General features: G+C 52.7%; 2 protein-coding genes across 2 annotated transcripts in view; both read right to left on the bottom strand.

The window, feature by feature from the left end:
- Positions 1 to 4: 4 nt before the first annotated feature.
- TPP1 (tripeptidyl peptidase 1) lies at positions 5 to 7,269 on the bottom strand. The gene is made up of 13 exons (XM_039847850.1): positions 7,138 to 7,269; positions 6,951 to 7,022; positions 6,555 to 6,694; positions 4,883 to 5,033; positions 4,553 to 4,680; positions 4,226 to 4,404; positions 3,862 to 4,060; positions 3,524 to 3,712; positions 3,210 to 3,279; positions 2,651 to 2,771; positions 2,396 to 2,554; positions 2,097 to 2,222; positions 5 to 1,972 (listed from the first exon to the last, which is right to left on the bottom strand). Exons 1-13 carry the CDS (start codon positions 7,179 to 7,181, stop codon positions 1,832 to 1,834), a joined length of 1,719 nt encoding a protein of 572 aa, XP_039703784.1. The 5' UTR covers positions 7,182 to 7,269; the 3' UTR covers positions 5 to 1,831.
- Positions 7,270 to 7,907: 638 nt separating this feature from the next.
- The window catches only part of DCHS1 (dachsous cadherin-related 1), a 34,064-nt gene continuing 26,360 nt past the window's right edge, over positions 7,908 to 15,611 (bottom strand). The window contains exons 13-21 of the mRNA XM_039847843.1: positions 15,327 to 15,536; positions 13,368 to 14,246; positions 13,130 to 13,243; positions 12,750 to 12,961; positions 12,507 to 12,661; positions 12,201 to 12,331; positions 11,802 to 12,085; positions 11,320 to 11,458; positions 7,908 to 10,984 (exon numbers count right to left, since the gene is read on the bottom strand). Coding sequence (XP_039703777.1) covers positions 8,373 to 10,984; positions 11,320 to 11,458; positions 11,802 to 12,085; positions 12,201 to 12,331; positions 12,507 to 12,661; positions 12,750 to 12,961; positions 13,130 to 13,243; positions 13,368 to 14,246; positions 15,327 to 15,536 — 4,736 coding nt within the window. The 3' untranslated portion in view covers positions 7,908 to 8,372. The remainder of the gene's footprint in view (positions 10,985 to 11,319; positions 11,459 to 11,801; positions 12,086 to 12,200; positions 12,332 to 12,506; positions 12,662 to 12,749; positions 12,962 to 13,129; positions 13,244 to 13,367; positions 14,247 to 15,326; positions 15,537 to 15,611) is intronic.

Below are 15,611 nucleotides of genomic sequence, written 5' to 3'. Positions count from 1 at the left end.
AAAATGAGGTTTTCAATGTAGCAAACATTTATTTCCTATTTGCCAATCCTGAGCTAGGGCCTGGGAATAAAGTTAAATAAAACAAGATTCTACTCCTCTAGGCACCAACAATCTTAGAGAGGGAGGCAAACAGGTCAACTGGCAATTTCAATACTACGATGGAGTTACAATATTAGAGGTAGACACAGTGCGCAAGGGCGGAAGGGAACTAACACCTGCTTCCTACTTCTGTGTGTCAGGTACTCTATCACCTTTATTCCATTTAATTATTCACTGATTATTATGAGAGGCAGGTATTGATATCTCCACTTAACAGGTGAGAAAAAGGCTTAGGGAGAAGAACTTATTTTCCCAAGGCTCTCCCCTAGTCTAGATCAGAAACAAGAATCAAACAGTCTTGGTTTCAAAAATCTAGGATTTTGTGCCATACCCAAATCAACTAGTTTCAGGAAGCCAAAGGTTCACAAGAGAAGGTGGCTTCTGAACTGAGTCTGGAAAGAATCCTGGAAATTAACCAAGCAAGGAGAATCAGGGATAAAGGGTACAGAATATCTTGAGCAAAAGTGAAAGAATGTGTATGGGGGAGAGCAGAGGAGGATAAACCATTTGTTACTTGGGAACAAAAAGCAAGGAAGTGACCAGGTTTGTGAGTCATGATAAAAAGCCTCAAATTTATCCAGTGATCTTTGAAGGGTCTTAATGAAGTAAATGACCTGATGGGATTTTCATTTTACTCTGGGAGATGGTTTAGGGAAGGGCAGGAAGGTCGTTTTTTGCAAGGACCTCTTACAATTCAAAGGAGAGAGAATATGGCTCTAAGCTAATGTAGTAGCAATGAAGATGGAGAGGCGTAGATGAGTTCTAGATATACGTAAGAAATGTAATTGGTAGGACTTGTGGATTCATAAAGATATAGTTAAGAGGTAAAGTCAGTAGGACTTAACTAAAGGTGGTGGGGGAGGGAGGTGAAGAAAATAGTCTAGAATAACAGTTGGGTCTCTGGCTTGGCTGGAAACAGCATAGTATCAAACAAACAAACAAAAAACAAAAGAGAACAGTGATATTAAGAAGGAGGGAGAGAAATGAAGTGTTGCGTATCACACATCTTGCTTTTGAGGTATCAATCACTGTTGGGTAGAAAGTCTGATTTAGTGAGATGGCGATGGCTCTACGCATTGTCCCCTAGAACAAGTCACAATCAGTGACTTGTTCTAGGGGACAATGCGTAGAGTGAGAAGAGCGAAAAACTAAGGGTGGAGCAATAAAGTACACCAACATTCAATGAGGAAGCAAGAGGAGGAGGAGGAGAGGATGGTCAGAGAAGAAGTTAAGCCCTGGAAGGAGATGGAGTAGGCAACTATGATAGGGTCATAAAACAAAGATTGGGAAGTGTGCACTGGATGAAGCAGCAAGGAGGCCATTGTTTTTCAGCGTCAGCAGAGGAAAGAATAAAAAAAGAGCAGAAGCCTCATCGCAATGAATTGAGGAGCAAACTTGAAGTGAAATCATGTTCATAGAGAGTGTTGACAACACTTTGGAAAAGCCTGGTTGCAAAGAGAAAGAAGAAATGAGGGCGAGTGGGTGGGTTGGGAGATGCTCCCAAATAGTACTGGTTATAGTATCTATAGAGGAACCTGAGGCAGGAAGGAGTAGGGAGACCTGAGTATGATGGAGCAGGGTTAGGTGTGAGAGTCTAGTCACACTCATAGCACTTCAGGGTTAGGGAGATAAGCTGTCTGCAGCAGTCAACAGGTGAAGGTTCAGCAAGGCTTCCAACAGTGCAGAATAAGGAAACAAGCCAGCAGCTGTGGGGCAAGGGGCAGGTCCACTCTCAAGGGTTGATTAATGTCTTCAGCAGAGCTGGGAAGTTGGGTGTTCCCCAGCCTGTCACAGGATCCCAGCCAGGGCCAGAGCAGAAACCTTGACCCTGCACCTCTTCATTCAGACAGGACTCATGGCAGCCACGGGTTACCTAGGGAGAAGGTGGGCATCAGATCTGGACCTGCTGGTACCAGCACTAATAGACTACATCCTCTCATCCTGTATTCACATCCCATACTCATGAAAATGTCCACACCCTTCCCTTCCACACTCACATCAAAGAGTCCTGCCCCACGCTGCTGGTAGAGCCTTGGGTTGAGAAAGCCAAGAGGGGGGCGGCCACTGAGGATTCTGTGTTCATTTATCAGGGATAGAAGCCCTCCAAACACTGGAGTAGAGGCCTGCATAGGTGAGGGTACAAGTAGAAATTAGGGATGCAGGAGTGATTAGACTTTTGGGGAGAGAGTTTTAAAAAGATCAGAGGTCTCTGAGGAGTCAGGGATCCTCAGTACAAGGTCTTGGGGGTAGAGGCTGAGGGTAGTTCCTGAAGGTTTGGAGCCAGGCTGATTCTCACCGAGGTGCCCGAAACCCATGGAATGGGCACGTGGTTGCTGACCACCCAGTAGCCATCAGAGAGTGCAGCCACATCTGGGTAGGCACGGCCACTGGCATTGAAGTAACTGGATGGTGGCAAGTGGGGGCTGGAGCTCAGGAACTGGGTTACAGCTTCCTCCTGAAAGGCATTGTTGAGTAAGTATTGTCTCCTGAACTGAGGATTCCTGCCCTCCTCCCCCTCTCATCCGTCCACACAAACATACACTACACATACCTGGTATGAAGGGCGTGGGAACACATTGCTGAAACCACCACCACTGATATAGTCAACAATCTCACTTGTGACTCGGAAAGGATTCTGGAATGATGTGCCTCCCACCGTGGTAACATAGGGGCTGAGGGCAGAAGACAGCACTCAAATTATAGGGGCCCCAGGGACACCTCCAAAGTGTGTGGGGATGGGTGAGTATGGCCTGGGTCTTGCTAGAGGGGCTGGACTCTGTGGGGAAGCATGTACATGGGAATGACTAAGAGGTTTTGAGCTCTCAAGGCATGGCTTTAGGTGACTACACACTTTCCCTACAGAATACCCACAAAATCTTCCACTAAAATGCCTGGAGACTGAGGAAGAGCAACACTGGGAACTGTGTCCTACTCAGGAGACTTGGGGCCTGGGACCCAGAGGAAGAAGACGGGAATGCAGCAACCAGGGCAGACAAAGCTAAGGCTGAGCCATGGGAGCGCCTGGTGGGGGTCAAGGAAAAGGTTCCAGATCGTGAGGCCACAGATGAAAGGTTGGTGGTCACAGATAAGTGGTGGGGTGGGATGTTTACCTGGAGGCAGGGAAGCTGGGACGGAACTGGTGTCTTCCAGAGGTAGACCAACACCCAGCCCCACTGTCACCTGGGATAGAGACCAAGTTTAGCTCTCAGATTAATTGGTTAGAGCCCGGTATGTAGGCTCGGATGTAAGAGAGGAAATGCAAGTGTTAGTCATTACTGCAAGTGGTCAGAGTTTAGAGGTCATGTCAGTGGTTTCAGTCAAGTTCAGATTATGAGTCAGAGATCAGGTTCAGGGGTCAGTATGGGGTAAAAGCTTCCAGATTGGGTGGATGGGTGGAGGGTCTAGGTTCACAGTAGGAGGTCACCTGAGGCAAAGAGCAGGGTAAGACCCCGAGCAGCAGCCTTCATGAACTCGGTGTTGACCCGCTGGATGTAGGTGCTGCTGAGAGAGTCCTCATCATCTCCGTAGCTCACAGTATGCACAGGTGGCAGGGCTGACTCATTACTGAGCAGCAGGAGCCACTGCAGGAAGGGCTCCTGTGATTCATGACGGCCTGGGTTTTTTTGTGGGGATAGGGGCACAAAGGGCAGTCATTTGGGGGGTTGTTAGAACCTCCCTCTAGCTCACTGAATTCCCTTAGGAAAACAGAGATCAACACTCATCCCTACCCCTCTCCCCGCCAATCAGTCCCCTTGGCAGTACCAGGGCTACTGTAGACCCAGGTGGAGATGTTGGCACCAGCACTCATCAGGTACTGCACATCTAGACTGGCCTCAATCCCAGCCCAGCCTTGGCCCTGTTGTCCGACCACACGGGCTACTGATTCCTGGTGTGCAAAGTTCCCACCAAAGAGGCGCATGAACTCAGCCAGGTCCGAGTCATGGAAATACTGCTCCAGGAACTAGAGAGGGAATCAGAGCACATATCATGGATCAGAGGATGTAGCCCCAGGGGTCAGGACAGGAGATTCTGTCCCAGATCACAGGACAGGGAATAAGAGCAGGCCCCAAGCTGGTCAGGCTCCCTGAGGAGGCTGTGAGGACCCTGGGGCTCCTGCTTGGCTCACCTGGGCACAGGCTTGGCTGTTGTTGGTTGTGCCAGAGCCCACATCTTGTGCTGTCAGGTTGTATCGCTCACGGATCACGGATGGGGTCACTCCCAGGTGCAGGCCAATAGCCCCTGCCACCTGTGGCTCAGGGCGTTGTCTCAAGGATGATGTGGGGGGAAAGCGGTGCAGCCCCCCCACTGTGGGGAAAATCAGGTTTGAGGGTATCTTTTCGACTTCAATTCCCACTTTACTGAGACCCTACTTCCTGAACCTCTCCATGGCATCTAAACTTCTCCAGCCCCTGGCTCTCCCTGCCCCAATCCCACCAACCCCACTGGATGTTACCAAAGTCCACATGGGAGGCCAAGGCCTTCGGGAGCTGGTAGGGACGTGGAGACCTTACAACATGGGTCTTTGTAGGTCCCCCCACATAGCGATGAAACTCAGCCCCAGAGAGCAGCAGTTCTGCCTGTCTGGAGGTCAGAGATCAGAGAACAGAGGTCAGAAAGCATGGAATGGAGCAGAGGAGGCTGCCTGAGCATCACTGGGCAGTTAGTTGTCATCTCCCCATGCGTTAGCTCTGAGCTACAGCCCCCAGCAAGCTCTGAGCTCCCTCCAATTGGGGTGACTGATGGCATGATTGGTCCCCTTCATGGGGCAATCATTCCCTCTTACCGGACACTCATCCAGCAGGTCAGAAAATCCTGTGTGGTCACTGAGTGGCAGTTCCAGGCTCCAGCCGCCAAGAGCCATTTTTGGACCGTGCGGAGGGTGAGTGGTGATGGCCGGACCAGTTCAGCCACATCCTCCAGGGTCAGGTATTTTCCTGTAGGGATTCATAGAGGTTCCTGCCTTCATTCATTGCTTTTCCAAGTTGCCTTTTTTTGACTTCAACCAAGAGACAGTGGAATTTCCCAGGAAGCCTGGCGCAGGGTCTTGAGGGATGAGTAGGAACTTTCTAGCAAAAAGTTAGGCTGTTGCAGAAAAAGGTAGGCTGGTGCAGCTTATATTGGGGGGCCCAGAGGAGAAAAGGCTGGAGAGACTAGGAATGCCAGAGCCAGGAATATGGATTTATCCTAAAGGCTATTAGGTTACAAATGCTGCACCACAGCATGCACTGCCATGATCGTGAAAAACAGATGAGGCTCATAATTAAAACTGTCCATTTTATCTCCAATGAAAGTTTTCAAAATGTTTGGAGCCAATTATGAGATGACATCTAATTTAGCTCAAATTTTCATACTTGTTAATTTTAAGCTTAATATGATGGCAAATGACTGTTTTCCTGTTTGGAGCCACAAATACTAGTACTTGCCTCCTAGGTTCATCTGAGAGTGCTCCCTGCACACACACCACTCTTCTCCCTACCATGAAGAGTTTCAAGCAGGAGAAGGACACAATCCAGCTTGACCACTGAAGCAAAACATTGACTGTTTTGGAGCAGAGTAGGGAGGAGAGTGGGGAGTCGGGTAGAGGGGAAGAGACAAGGGTCTGGGCAGTAGCCAGGCGAGAGAATAAACAACTGGGTTGGTAGCAACAAGGGAGAAGTGGTGAGACGTGGACTACTCTGAAAGTTATTTCAGAGTTGGAACTGACAGTTTCAGTGTTTGAATGGAGAAGGAAATGAGAGTGGACTTGAGGGTGGGGGAGAAATTTGAGCCAATGAGCATCTAGGTGTACAGATGGTCCCTGAATTATGATTAACAATTTGTTGACTTTACAATGGTGCAAGACCAATATGCATTCCATAGAAACCATTCCTCAAATTCTGAATTTTTATCATTTCCTGGGCTAGCGTGTGTGGTACAATTCTCTCTCCTGATGCTGGGTGGTGGCAGTGCGCCACAGCTCTCAGTCAGGCACACAGTCGTGAAAGTATAAACAACTGGTACTCCAGAGCAGCGGTCCCCAACCTTTAAGTCAAAAATTAAATCCATTTTTGACTTAATATTTTCAACTTATGATAGGTTTATCGGGATGTAACCCCACTGTAAACAGAGAAGCATCTGTACTAGATGCTACATCCCTATTTGTCTGATAGCTGAATCCAGATCTCATTCATAAAGCCTGTGCTCTTAACTACATCCACTTTTAGGTTTCTAGCCTGACGAACCCAGGTGAAAAGTTTTGGAGGAAATATATGAGTTAGTTTGGGACAGTTTAGCTCCAGTTCACTTTTTTATTCAAAAATGCTTCAGTGAGAGCCACTGTCATTCATCTACCCTATATCACTCCTTTGACAGGCACTGAGAGCACGACCCTGACGTGATAAGCACTGTTCCAGGCTCAGCCCAGCCCTGTGTCCCTCCACTGCATCCCACATCCCCCACCCAGTCCCGACAAGCACCGTAGCGAGGAGAGCGGGGATCCGATACAGCCTGCACCAACTTGGACAGTCTTTCCAGGTTCTGCTGTCTCAGGGCAAAGGTGAGAATCAGCTCTTCCTCAGGGTCTGCTCGGCCCAAAGACGCCCAGCCTGGGGGCAGCCTGCAGGGTCAGGGGTCAGGAACACGGTCTTTGTTAGGGTGGCGATGGGAAATAGTAGTCATGGAAGGTTCAGGATTAGGTGCAATGACCTTGAGTAGGATCCCAGAAGCAGAAATGGCTCACAGCCTGGGAATCTGGGAATGAGACTATGGAAGGGGTACCAGGAGCTGGTAAGGGGGTGAAGGAGGCTAGGAGCAGGACAATGGGTGCAGGATAGAGCATGGGAAAGGGGGCAGTCAGTGTTAAATCAACTCACGTCCGCTGCTGGTCAGGCTCGGGGCTGTAACTGCATTTGCCTGCGACGATGAGGGCTAGGAGCCCTAGGAGGCTGCAGAGACGGCAGGTGGGTTTTAGCAGGAGCTGGACTGTCATTGTGTACCCACCCTCCAATATATACTCCCTCCAAAGTGATCCCCTTCTTCCAGGGCCTCCTAATTTCTCACCAGGCTGTGAGTCCCATTCCGCCTTTCCGATGATCCGCTGTCATGTGATGAATCACATGAGCCCTATAGTCTACCGCTACCAGCCTTCTGCCCAGAAACTAGTGACCGTGCTGGCTCCTCCCTCAAGTGGGCGGTCCTGGGTGCTGGGGAATGGGTGGAGCTGCCCCTCGGATTCTCCCTCTGGCTCCTTAAAGCACTGGGTTAAGCCCTGTGCTTCACCCCCTTGCTGGGGTTGTCCAGCCAGGACTTAACACAGCGTTTAGGAGGGCTTAAGAAAGGTGCCCCGGCGGCCCACAGACCCACTAACCCAGGTTCTTCCTAGCTATATGATATCAGGAAAGTCGCCTAGGCTCCCAGAGCCCAGTTTTCTTCATTTAGAATACAATGTTATATTAAAAGTAGTCTGTCTCATAGGGTTGTAGTGAATATTTACAGATACAGCAAGCAAATTGCTCAGCAGACAACCTGATGGCAATGTCTCTCAACAAATGTGAATTTCTATTATATGTGAATATATGGTGGCTCCAAGAAAAACACAATAAACGACTTAGCTACTCCTGTATCTACCCCTACCTCCTTGAAGACCCTCAGGCCTAGAGCTGGTCATCCCTAAGATCGCTCCCCACCCAACCAATCTCTCCCTTGGTCACTGTCTGCCTTCTTCCTGGCCTCCTGCCTGTGTTAGAGGGAAAGGTCGATTGCAGTGAGATGGCTCCCTGTGCCATTCCTACCCTGCCATCCCTCTGGTCCCCACAGAACAAAGCCGGACGCTGGATACAAACTGCAGTTTATTAAGGCTCCAGAGTGAGAATTGGCACTTGGTTCTGGGCAGGGGCAGGGGTGTCAATGGAACCCAAAGGAGCTGGGCCCAAATAGGTTTGAGGACTTTCCCCATCCCTCCTACCCCCCCAATAAATAAAGTCTCAGCTCCATCTCAGGATGCTGGTGCAGGGCAGGAAGCCCTCACTGAAGAGAACCCAGGGCTCCTGCCTCCTTCATACTTCTCCCCACATTGGACCCGGCCACAGGTCAGTGCCCACAGGGCCTCTGTAGTGCTGGTACTCTGACAGGGCTGGGGTGAGATGTAGGACCTGCCCCCACTGGAGGAGTTTGGGATAGGGAGCTGGTCTCCCCTGTGGCCAACTATGGTCCGAGGCTGCCCAGGGCAGGCTCAGATAAGGCCTGCATTGGGGACACTGTACGCGTCCCAGGTCGGGGCCCAGCCTGGACCACAGCTAGATGTGCAGCTCCGTGTCATCCGGTGGCTCCAGGCTGGACTCTGCGCTGAGTGCTGAGGCTGAGGGGCCCTGGGCCACCCCAAATGGCGAGACAACGGGTGAGCGAGCAGCCAGAGGAGACAGTGAGGGTGAGAAGCTGGGGGACATGGCAGCTGAGGACAAGGAGCCTTCATGACTGATGGGGGAGCGGTGAGAGGTCGGTGGGAAGATGGCCCGGGTTGCAGCCGTGTTGGCTGGCTTAGGGGGCACAGACTTGGCTCCTGGGTGGGCCACGGCAGTGATGAGGGGTGGTGGGTCAATACGAGGAGCTGGGGGACATGGCCGAGCTTCATCCTTGAGCCGGGCGATCTCTGTGAAGACACTGGCCAGTGGCTGGAACTGAGGGCACCAGCTCAGCAGGTAGTCCCAGTTATAACTGCCACGGAGCTCTTCCTCACCAGCTACAATGGCCGTCAGTGCACCTGCCACGCATGGCTTGCCATCTGCTGGGAAACCATAGTCCCCAGTGGGTGCAGGGCTCAGACCACAGCCCCCCAGGAAGGCTGTGGCAGTGGCTGGAGGGCCCTCTTCTCGGTACAGAGTGGCTCCTGCACCCGGCAGCAGTAGCCCTGCCTTGCGGCCCTTATACCAGGTGTCAGGGGCAGGTGGCTCACAGGATGTGTCACTCAGTCCATCTGCATCCTGCTGAATGCCTGAGTCAGGACCACGGGCAGCCAGGGAGGAGGCCACACTAGCCACACGGGGGAACTCGTTGATCATGCGGATCTCGTCATCCTCCGCAGCCTCTGCTGAGCCTCGGCCACTTGAATGTGAAGGGTCCAGGGAGCCACCCCGGGGGTAAGGACCTCCAGCTCCAGGCCCACTGTAGCTAGGGAGAGTCTGGTGATACAGGTGCTCTGAGGGCAGTGGGCTGGGTGGCTCTCGGCCCAGTTTCTGCAGGGAGCCACTGGCCAGGGGTGCTGCCTGGGACATTGGGCCAGGTGCTGCCTCCATCTTTCGGCTACGGGCCCGCACCAGACCTAGGACCAGGGCCGCCAGTGCTAGCACCACCACTACTCCCAGGGAGGCTGCCACAGCCCCCACCAATAGCAGGTTGAGGTCAGGTGCCAGGCCCAGTGCAGTGTGGGTGATATCCACAGTCACGGGCACTGTGGCACTCCGAGAACCAGGCAGAGGCCCCCGTGCCACCACCTCCAGCCTCAGCTCCCGAGGTGCCTCACGCCGGGTCCGGCCCCCACCCCCAGAGGGGCTTGTTCCACTGCCTGGTGCCCGGCTGTCCACCCGCAGGTACAAGGCACCCGTAGTCTGGTTGATACCAAAGTAGGGGGAAGAGGTGGCAAGGGAATAGAGCACCAGGCCATCAGCGCCTCCATCCTCATCTGTGGCCTGTACATGACCCAGGCTGTGGCCACGCCTGGCACCTTCTGGCACTTGGAAGTGGAAAGCTGGAGCCAGGAATACTGGGTCATACTCATCCTCGCCTGTTACCAGCACTGATACAGTAACCGAAGCTGAGAGATTCCCAGCATCAGCAGCACCCACCAGCAGCTGGAAGCTTCCTGTGTGCTCATAGTCGAAGGCCACTCGTGCCCGCAACTCCCCTGTTGAGCTGTTCAGTGCAAATACCTCCCGTCCCTCAGGCCCTGGCCCAGCCTCCAATAGGCTGTAGCGGAGCCTCCCAAAAGCCCCAGCATCCCCATCAATCGCATGCAGAGTGGTCACAAGAGTGCCTGGAGGCTGGTTCTCTGCCAGGCTGGTGCTGAGCAAGCTCAGTGGGAAAGCAGGGCCATAGTCATTCACATCCTGGACCTCAATGGTCACTGGTGCCAGAGCAAAGTGTGCCCCCGCAGGGTCAGCAGCTTGAACTACAAGCTGATGTTGAGCCTGGGTCTCACAGTCCAAGGGGCGGGCCAGTCGCAAGGCACCTGAGCTCTCTTCCAGCTCAAAGAGCCCGGAAGGGTCACCTGAGCTGAGGGTGAAACTCACGAGGCCATGAGGGCCCAGGTCAGCATCAGAGGCCTCCACATACAGGAGCTCAGCTCCAACAGGTGTGTCCTCAGGCACTGCCACATGGTAAGACGTTCGGGTAAAGACAGGTGGGTTGTCGTTGACATCCAGTACGGTGACAGTGACAGGCACGGCTGTGCTGCGAGGTGGCTGTCCCCGGTCAGCTGCGGCCACAGTTAAATTGTACTGGGTTAGGCTTTCAAAGTCTAGAGGCTCAAGCAGCACCAGGCAGCCCAGTACACGGGGGCCTAGTCCACCACTCTCCCCAGCTTCAGCAAGCCGGGGTTCCAGCTGGAAGACTCGGCCCCGGTTGCCACTGATGATACTGTAGTCCACAGTGGCATGGGTGCGGCTTCCGTCAGCATCGGTGGCCTCCAGGGTGAGCAGGGTGGAACCAGGAGGCAGATCCTCAGTCACAGCCACACGGTAGTGTGGCAATGTGAAGCTCGGGGTGTGGTCGTTCTGGTCCTGCAGCTGCACATGCACCGTGGCTTGTGCTGCCCGGCCTGGAATCCCATGATCTCTTGCTTCCAGCACCACGTCCACCACTCCTGGCCCTTCGTGACCCAAGGCCACTGTTCCCACTGTTGTAAACAAGGTCCCTAAGATGAGAAGGGAATAGAGAGAAACATGCATTCAGCAGAGGCTGTGGGTGAACAGAGGAAGTGCCCCTTCAGAGCCTAGGAAATGGCTTCACAAGTCAGATTCCAGAGAATGGCCTGTGTGTATTTGGAGATTATGGGATGGTCTCCAGGATTCAGGGAACAGCTTTGACTTGTGCAGCCAGAACAAGGCTTAAAATAGAAAAAAAGGGGGAAAATGCACTCCCTGGGTCTGAGATCCAGGAGTTAGGTTTGGGCAAGAAATTCTAGGAATGAGGTCAGGATATGGCCCAACACAGTTAAAGATAAAGGGTCAATTCTTAGGAAGGACGCACCGTTGTTGGGGTCAACTCTGAAGCCCTCAGCAGGGGAAGCCAGGTGGTAGGAGATATGACCATTGGCACCCGAGTCCCGGTCAGTGGCGGAGACGGAGAGAATGGCACTGCCTGGGGGCGTGTGCTCCAGCAGCATCACCTGAGGTGTGAGGACAAATGTTTATGGCCATGCAGCCCTGCTGCCCACTCAGCCTGTGTTTTGGAGCTTGGTCTCATGAGCCCCGCTTAACATCCATTCCAGCTTGAACCCATACTCCTTAGTATTTGAATTGCCCACTTTCCTCCATTTCTGGGCACAGGACGAAGAACCTGGACAGTTCCCAGGACTTGCAAGGCTGATTTAGTTGGGATCTCCCATCTCCAGGGTGCTATCCCCAGGTCAGTTCTAAGGTCCAGCCCACCTCAGACTTCCAGCCTCCTCATTTCTCTCCAACATGAACAAACCTGGGCCCAGATGTGAGGACATCTTGGGGTGCCGGTACCTGGTAGAGGCTCTGTGAGAAGGCAGGTGCATTGTCATTGATGTCTTCCACGAGTACCGTGAGGTTGGCATGGCCCTCATGAGGTCCATCATGAGCCAGCAGCTGCAGGTGGTAGCGGTCACGCTGCTCAAAGTCCAGGGGGCCTGTGAGGGAGACACGGCCCCCATAGCGGCCTACGCTGAAAGGATCCTGGGGCCCAGACGAGCTCAGCGCATACCACAGTACCGGTCCAGAATCCACGTCATTCCCTGTGACCTGTGCAATCTCTGAGCCCAATAGTGCATCTGCAATACACAGGACAAACGTGTCTGGCATGGTCCCAGCCACCTCTGGAGCCCCAAAGTGGGGAACGATGCTACCCTACTACCCTTTGTACCTCTCACTTTACCCAGCCCTCACCTTCGGACACTCGGAGCTCCCAGGGCTGGGGGATGGTGGGGCGATTGTCATTGGTGTCGATGACCATCACTGTCAGAGTAGCTGAGCCCACCAGGGCTGGACTTCCTCTGTCTGTGGCCATCAGTACCAGCCTGGACACATGAAGGGAAAGCACAATCAGGGGCAGGGCCCTGGGCATAAGGGAGAACCCTGGGAAGGGCTAGGGAGACTCAGGATGTGGTCAAGATATTGAGGGAGATTCAAGGCAGGGCGTGAAATTGGATGGACCCAGATTGGGGTCCCAGGGTCTATAGAGCCAGGGCTCACCGTGTTTCGGCCCAGATCTCACGATCCAGGATAGCTGTAGTAGTGATAGTACCCGTGGCTGGGTCTACATGGAACAATCCCCGTGCTGGCTGGGATGCGGCCAAACTGTAGGAGATCTGTCCACTGGGGCCTTGATCCAGGTCATCTGCTTCCACCTGGTGAGAGTAGGAGGCTACTGGCACTGACTTGGGCATAGACAAGTCAGACCAGCCCTGCCCCCCATCTTCCCATCATATCCCATACCTGCAGCAGGGGCCCCTCCAAGGGCCTAGACTCAGGCAGGAAGGCCACGTAGTGGGGCCGCAGGAAGCGGGGAGCATTGTCATTGGCATCTTGCAGGGTTAGGGTCAGCACGGAGAAGGCGAAGGCTCCTCTGCTCTCCGCCTGCAGCACCAATCGCAGCCGTGGGCTTGCCTCAAAATCTAGCCCCTCTGCTGAGCGAACTGTGATGGCTCCTGGGAGGCGAAATGCATCACTGACAGCCCCTTCCTTGCCCTGGGGCCTTCCTTTCTGAGGCCTCTTACTCAAGGGCAGCCTCACCCCTACCAGAGCCTCCCTGGGTCCAAAGGGTAGTTCCCCCAGGAACCTGTCCTTTCACAGAGCCCTCTGCTCCTGCCGCTTACCTGTGCTGGGCTGGATGGAGAATGTCCCTTTCTCATTCCCACTGAGAATACTGTAGATGATTGGTCCATTCGAGCCCCCTGTATGGACAGCCTTGGGGGAGGCAATGGGAGTCCCTGCAGAAAGGATAGTATTGGTTGGACTGTGAGCACTATACTGAAAGAGTCCGGGGGTCATTTTGAATGAGTAACCCCAGCCGATGCAGAGAACCAAGGTTAGAAGACATGGTTTGGGACCCACCTGCAGGTGCATTTTCACGGAGTGCAACGTCGCTACTAGCCCGGGGAAAGCGGGGTCCACGTTCAGACTCCCCCTGTAGCCCAATAACGACCACGCCAGTGGCAGAGCGAGCAGGACGGCCAAGGTCGGTGGCCACAATGAAGAGGACACGATCCTGGGGGCCCACAGCTACAGGGGAGCGGGCCACACGGATTTCACCAGTGTAAGAGTCCACAGTGGTGCCGGGAGGTGGTGTGCCTGCCAGCCGATAGAGGATGGAGGCATTGGCACCAGCATCACGGTCTTCGGCTCGCAGAGTGGCCAGAGCCAGGGTTGGGGGGCTAAGGCTGGGTCCAGGGCGGGGCAGGCGCAGCCTCAGGGGACTGGTGGGGAAGGTGGGTGCATGGTCATTGACGTCACGCACCGTGATGGTGACAGACACTGTGGTGCTCAGGGGCCCAGCAGCTGCACCATCCACCGCACTCACAGAAAAGGCATAGCTGGGACACTGCTCTCTGTCTAGGGCTATGGCTGTGCGTAATTCCCCAGAGCTGGGTTCTAGCAGGAAGGCTCCTGCTGCACCTGCACCCAGGTAGTAGGTCACATGGCCATTGGCCCCAGCATCAGGATCATGAGCCTGTAGCTGCAGCAGGAGCGTCCCTGCTGGTGCATCCTCAGGCACCTCCACAGAGTAGGCAGGCACAGGAAAGGCTGGGGCATGGTCATTGGCATCTAGCACTGTCACTGTCACAAGCAGAGTGGCACTGAGAGCTGGCTGGCCTCCATCCTGGGCCTCTATCCGCAGCTGGAATGCTGGCTCCACCTCCCGGTCTAGTGGCCTCATGGTGCCAAATTCCCCAGAAACCAGATCTAGGACAAAGGCTCCTGATGGATCCCCATCTGCAGAAAAGGGCATGCACACACAAACATACATGTGTCAGCCCAGGGGAGTGATTTATAGGCAACAGCAAAGAATGAAAGAGATGAGAGGAAAAGAGAAAAGTTGATGAGAGAGACACATACAGAGAGAACGGCGTGGGTGGGATGGGTGGGGTGGGAGGAGCACATGCACACAAGAAAGAAACTGGGATAAAGGCAGAGAAAGAAAAAGAAACACAGAAGGTAAAGAACGATACTATAAAGCAGATGTTCTCAGAGCATGGTCTGGGAACTCCTGGAAGTCCTCTGAGACTCTTTCGAAGGAGTACATTAGATCAAAACTATTTTCATAGCAATACTAAGACAGTATATGCCTTTTTCATTCTCATTATCTCAAAAAATGTACAGTGGAGTCCAGATTGTACAAGACATGTGATGACATCATCACCTGAATGGTTAATGGAATACGTGCTTATGTATTCTTGTGTCTTCTAGAATATTTTAGGTAGAAAGTTTAGAGCATAAATATGTGTGTTTTCAGAGATTTGTTTGTTTTTGCTGGCTTACCTTCAGTTACATCTACTATAATCTTTGCGATCTCATTACGGTCCAACAAATTGTTACATGAAACCGTAACACTTCCTTGTACCTATGCAGAAATACAGCAGTGTAATTCATTGGCTTGCTTCGCAATATTTTATAATCTTCTCAGCTTTAGATCTAATACAGTGAATATTGATATGTTTGTTATATATTTATAATACTATATCACACTATTATATCATATAAACAAAAACTCTTTAGAGAGTTCAAAAAATTAAGAATGTTAAGGGTTCTTGAGACCAAAAAGTTTGAGAACAACTGTTCTACAGGGAGAGACGAGAAAGAAAAAGAAAAGAAACAGAAACATAAAAGCAGAGGGAAATAAGCTGGACAAGCACAGGAGACACTCAGAGACATAGATAACATGCATGAAAGAAAAAGAGGAATCCATAAAAGAAGGAAATGGAAACCCCAACACACTGACAGAGTCTGACATAGGACACAGAAGTAGAACTAGGCACATGGGGGCTAGGTTAGTGGGTGTGGGAAGGTTCTCACCCACAATGCGGTACTGCAGCTGCCCGTTGGCTCCTACATCTGGGTCAGAGGCCCGCAGTGTGGTAAGGGTCTGGGGATCCTGGCCCTCGGGTACCTCCAGGGAGAGGTGGGCACTCCCAAAGGTTGGGGCATGGTCATTCTCATCCTCCACGGCCACTCGCACTGTAACATGGGTCAACAGTGGGGGCGATCCTCTGTCCCGGGCATATACTGTAGGGAAGCAAAATTAATGAGCTCTAGCCTGCTCACATCCCATGGAGAGGCTCACACCACAGAGCGTTCATT

This window comes from Pteropus medius, unplaced genomic scaffold, assembly GCF_902729225.1.
Source record: "Pteropus medius unplaced genomic scaffold, Ma_sr-lr_union100, whole genome shotgun sequence".
In the NCBI taxonomy this organism is placed as follows: domain Eukaryota; kingdom Metazoa; phylum Chordata; class Mammalia; order Chiroptera; family Pteropodidae; genus Pteropus; species Pteropus medius.
Note: the sequence above shows the minus strand (reverse complement) of the source record. Positions and strands in the feature narration are given on the sequence as shown.

Excerpts from the sequence above, each read along its gene's own strand:
- TPP1 (XM_039847850.1), bottom strand. The coding sequence starts at position 7,181 with ATGACAGCGGATCATCGGAAAGGCGGAATGGGACTCACAGCCTG. Across the intron at positions 4,681-4,882 it reads ACCTGCTGGATGAGTGTCCG|ACAGGCAGAACTGCTGCTCT; the intron begins GTAAGAGGGAAT and ends TCTGACCTCCAG. Across the intron at positions 3,280-3,523 it reads TACCCTGCTCTTTGCCTCAG|GTGACAGTGGGGCTGGGTGT; the intron begins GTGACCTCCTAC and ends TCTCTATCCCAG.